Below are 2926 nucleotides of genomic sequence, written 5' to 3'. Positions count from 1 at the left end.
TGGAGGGCTCTCAGGGGGTCATCCCCCATTGGGAGGGGCTCGTCCCCCATTGGGGATCCCATGGGAGGTGTCCCCCATTCCACCTCCCCTCTGCCCCCCGTGTCCCCCCACTCTGGACCAACCCCCCCAGCCTGGAGGTGGCCTCCCTGGCAGAGGAACTGGCCCCTCTGGGTCCCACCTGGGGTCAGCACCGAGAAGCTCCATTTTAAAGCCTTTGAGAGTCCCCAACCCTCCTTTATCTCCCTGGACCTTTGCTCCCCGTGCCATTTATGTCCCTCACACCCCGGTTTAACCGTCCTTCCCTCTCCCAGCCGCACCGGGACAAGGTGTCCCCAAGGGCTGCCAGCTCTCCTTCCACAACAACAAAAAAAAAAAAAAAAAAAAAAACCAAAAAACCCCCCAAAACCAACTTATTTTTCATTTTCACAAGAGAATAATTCAACTGGAAGGGCCTTACGACAATCCGTTCATCCACCTTTTTTATCCGTTTTTTTTTTTTTTTTTTTACTCCTCCTCCTCCACGGGCACAACCTCAGAGATAAAATTTAACACAAACAGCCCAAATCAGAGGGATTTTTTCCTCCCCTTTTCCCCCCCAAATCGTGGAAAGGCTCAGAATTAAATCATGGGTCAATATCTCTATATTTAAGAGGCGGATCCATTGGGGTTTCTCTCAGTTTGGGGGGGAATATTTTAATCCCCAGCCCTGGCAAAAAAAAAAAAAAAAGCCTTCTTAAATTAACACTGCTGCTGCCTCCTCCTCCTCCCCAGCACAGGGGGTTGCCCACGTGAACCAAAGTGGGCAACTATGGCCCCAGAGTGGGCAACTATGGCCGTTTCCCCACCGGTTACGCAAAGCCTCTTACCCAAGAGACACAACCAGGACCAGGGTGGGGTGGAAGGGGGGGGGAACCACCCCCTCAGAGCTACGATTAGGAAAGAGCCAGTGGCAAGTAGATCCCTTTTCGTGGGAGCCACAGTAGCCCCCCCAAATCTCCAGGTTGCCAGAGAAGCGCCAGGATGACAATTCTCCCATCCCAGGGATGCTGCGGGAAAGCTCAATCCCATGGGATGGGGTGATGCCCAGCACCCAGACACTGTCCCCCCCGCGATGTGACATCATTATTTAGATGCCACCTGCATCGATTCACTTGCCACCCGCGTCAATTCACTTGCCACCCGCGTCATCTTTCTGACGTCGCGTTCAAATACGAAGAGGGCACCGGGTAAAAAAACCCACAAAACTCTCCCAAAACAGGATGTGGCCCCCCCACCCCACATAGGCAGAATTGGGGGATTTAATTCCTTCCACCTGAGGTGTTATTTTTAAGGAAATCCCTGGGAGCAGCATCCCACACCCCAAAAAAAACAGTCCCCCCCCCAGCCCCGCTGCGGCTGCTCACCTCCTTCTTCCCCCAGCTGATTGCCCTCGTTTGTGGCTGTAATTAGAGGCGGTGGGGGGGGTGTGTGTGTGTGTGTGTCACGCCAGAACCACCAGACCTTACCCTGCCCCCCCAGACACGTGTGGGAGCCCAGGGACTCACGCTGCCATGCACAAGAGGGGGAAGACACCTTCCCCCCCCCTTCTCCTCCTGGCTCAGACATTGCGTGGGAGACACAGACCTATTTACAACCACTTTTTTTGTTTTTGTTGTTTTTTTTAAAAACTCCAATTATTCCTCATCCCAGCGCCTTGACATTTTGGCTTTTCCCAGTTTTCCTGGCTGCAGGAAGCTCGGGGCCAGAGCCACTTGGCTTTTGGCGCAGCCACGGTGGGTTAAAAATTATTCCCCTCGAGCCACGGGGAGAAGGAGCTCCTTCCAGTTAGCCATTAAATGGGAAAAGGGGCTCCTTTCTCCAGGTATTTTTTTGTCTTAAACCCATTTGGATTTGGGGAAAAAGCAAAAGAAAACTAACTGACCCCAGGAAAATTTTCACCCCCGTGAAAAATCCTCACCCCCGTGAAAAATCCCCTCTTACACCTTCTGGGTTTCCAGCCAAGCAGCATCTCGGGCAGATTTTTTTCCCCCCAACGCCTCCTGCACCTGACCAGCCCTTCCTCCCTCCTCTTCCTCCCTGATGCTCCCCCCCAGCCTCACCCAGACGCTTTTTTTGGGGTGTGGGGGGGTCCTACCTCCCAGTGAAAGAGGCTTTCACAAGACCCCAAAACTATCTGATTTGATGAGGTTTGAAGCGGCTGCTTTGGGAGGAGGAAGACGAGGTTTACGTTGGTCGCCCCGAGAGAGAGCGGTTGGTGCTGCTTTAACCGGAGAGGAAGATGAGTCACTGCCCGGCTGGTGTGGGAGGAGAACACGCCACAAAACCCCGCCGGCTTCTCCAGAAAACCAGTTTCTGAAGAAACTCTTCATTGCCAAAGGGCTCCAGCCTCAGGAACTCAAATTATTGGAGGGGGGAAGCAGGGGGAGGATGTGAAAATTAAAAAGAAGGAACAACCATCTCTACCTGTCCCACACCGCCCACCCACACCCCCCCACCACCACCTCCAAGGTCACTTTGGGTGCTGGGTTGTGGCCCCCTCCAAGGAAAAATACACACACACCCCTTTTTTTCCTCCTGCAGGAAAATCCCCCGGTACCTTCGTTTTTGATGAACGATCCCGGGATTTGGGGGGTGGGGAGGTCACATCCAACAGGACCACGGGGACAGCTTGGAGAGGGAGGTAAAGTCACTGGGGAATCACAAAAGAGCATGATGATGGTCACAGTGGGGATTTGAGGGGTGTGTTGTGTCCTCCCCCCTCACACCCCCCTAAAACTTCACAAAGTTCCGAGATTAAATTTAAGACGTATTTTAAAGTCCATCGTTAATGGGTTGGTCGAGTGGGAAACCAACCTGTTGATAAGGAACAGGCTGGAAACTCTACCCAGTAAACACCCAGTAACTCACCAGTTTCAGAGCCCCCCCC

The 2926-nt window shown here is 53.1% G+C and overlaps 1 protein-coding gene across 1 annotated transcript in view; it reads right to left on the bottom strand.

Moving 5' to 3' along the window:
* The window catches only part of VDR (vitamin D (1,25- dihydroxyvitamin D3) receptor), a 60842-nt gene extending 58026 nt beyond the window's left edge, over nt 1–2816 (bottom strand). The window contains exon 1 of the mRNA XM_014959298.1: nt 2561–2816. Coding sequence (XP_014814784.1) covers nt 2561–2711 — 151 coding nt within the window. The 5' untranslated portion in view covers nt 2712–2816. The remainder of the gene's footprint in view (nt 1–2560) is intronic.
* Nucleotides 2817–2926: the final 110 nt, after the last annotated feature.

Source organism: Calidris pugnax, unplaced genomic scaffold (assembly GCF_001431845.1).
Source record: "Calidris pugnax isolate Ruff unplaced genomic scaffold, ASM143184v1 scaffold324, whole genome shotgun sequence".
In the NCBI taxonomy this organism is placed as follows: Eukaryota; Metazoa; Chordata; class Aves; order Charadriiformes; family Scolopacidae; genus Calidris; species Calidris pugnax.
The sequence above is the reverse complement of the archived record's forward strand: the minus strand, read 5'-3'. Positions and strand labels throughout refer to the sequence as shown.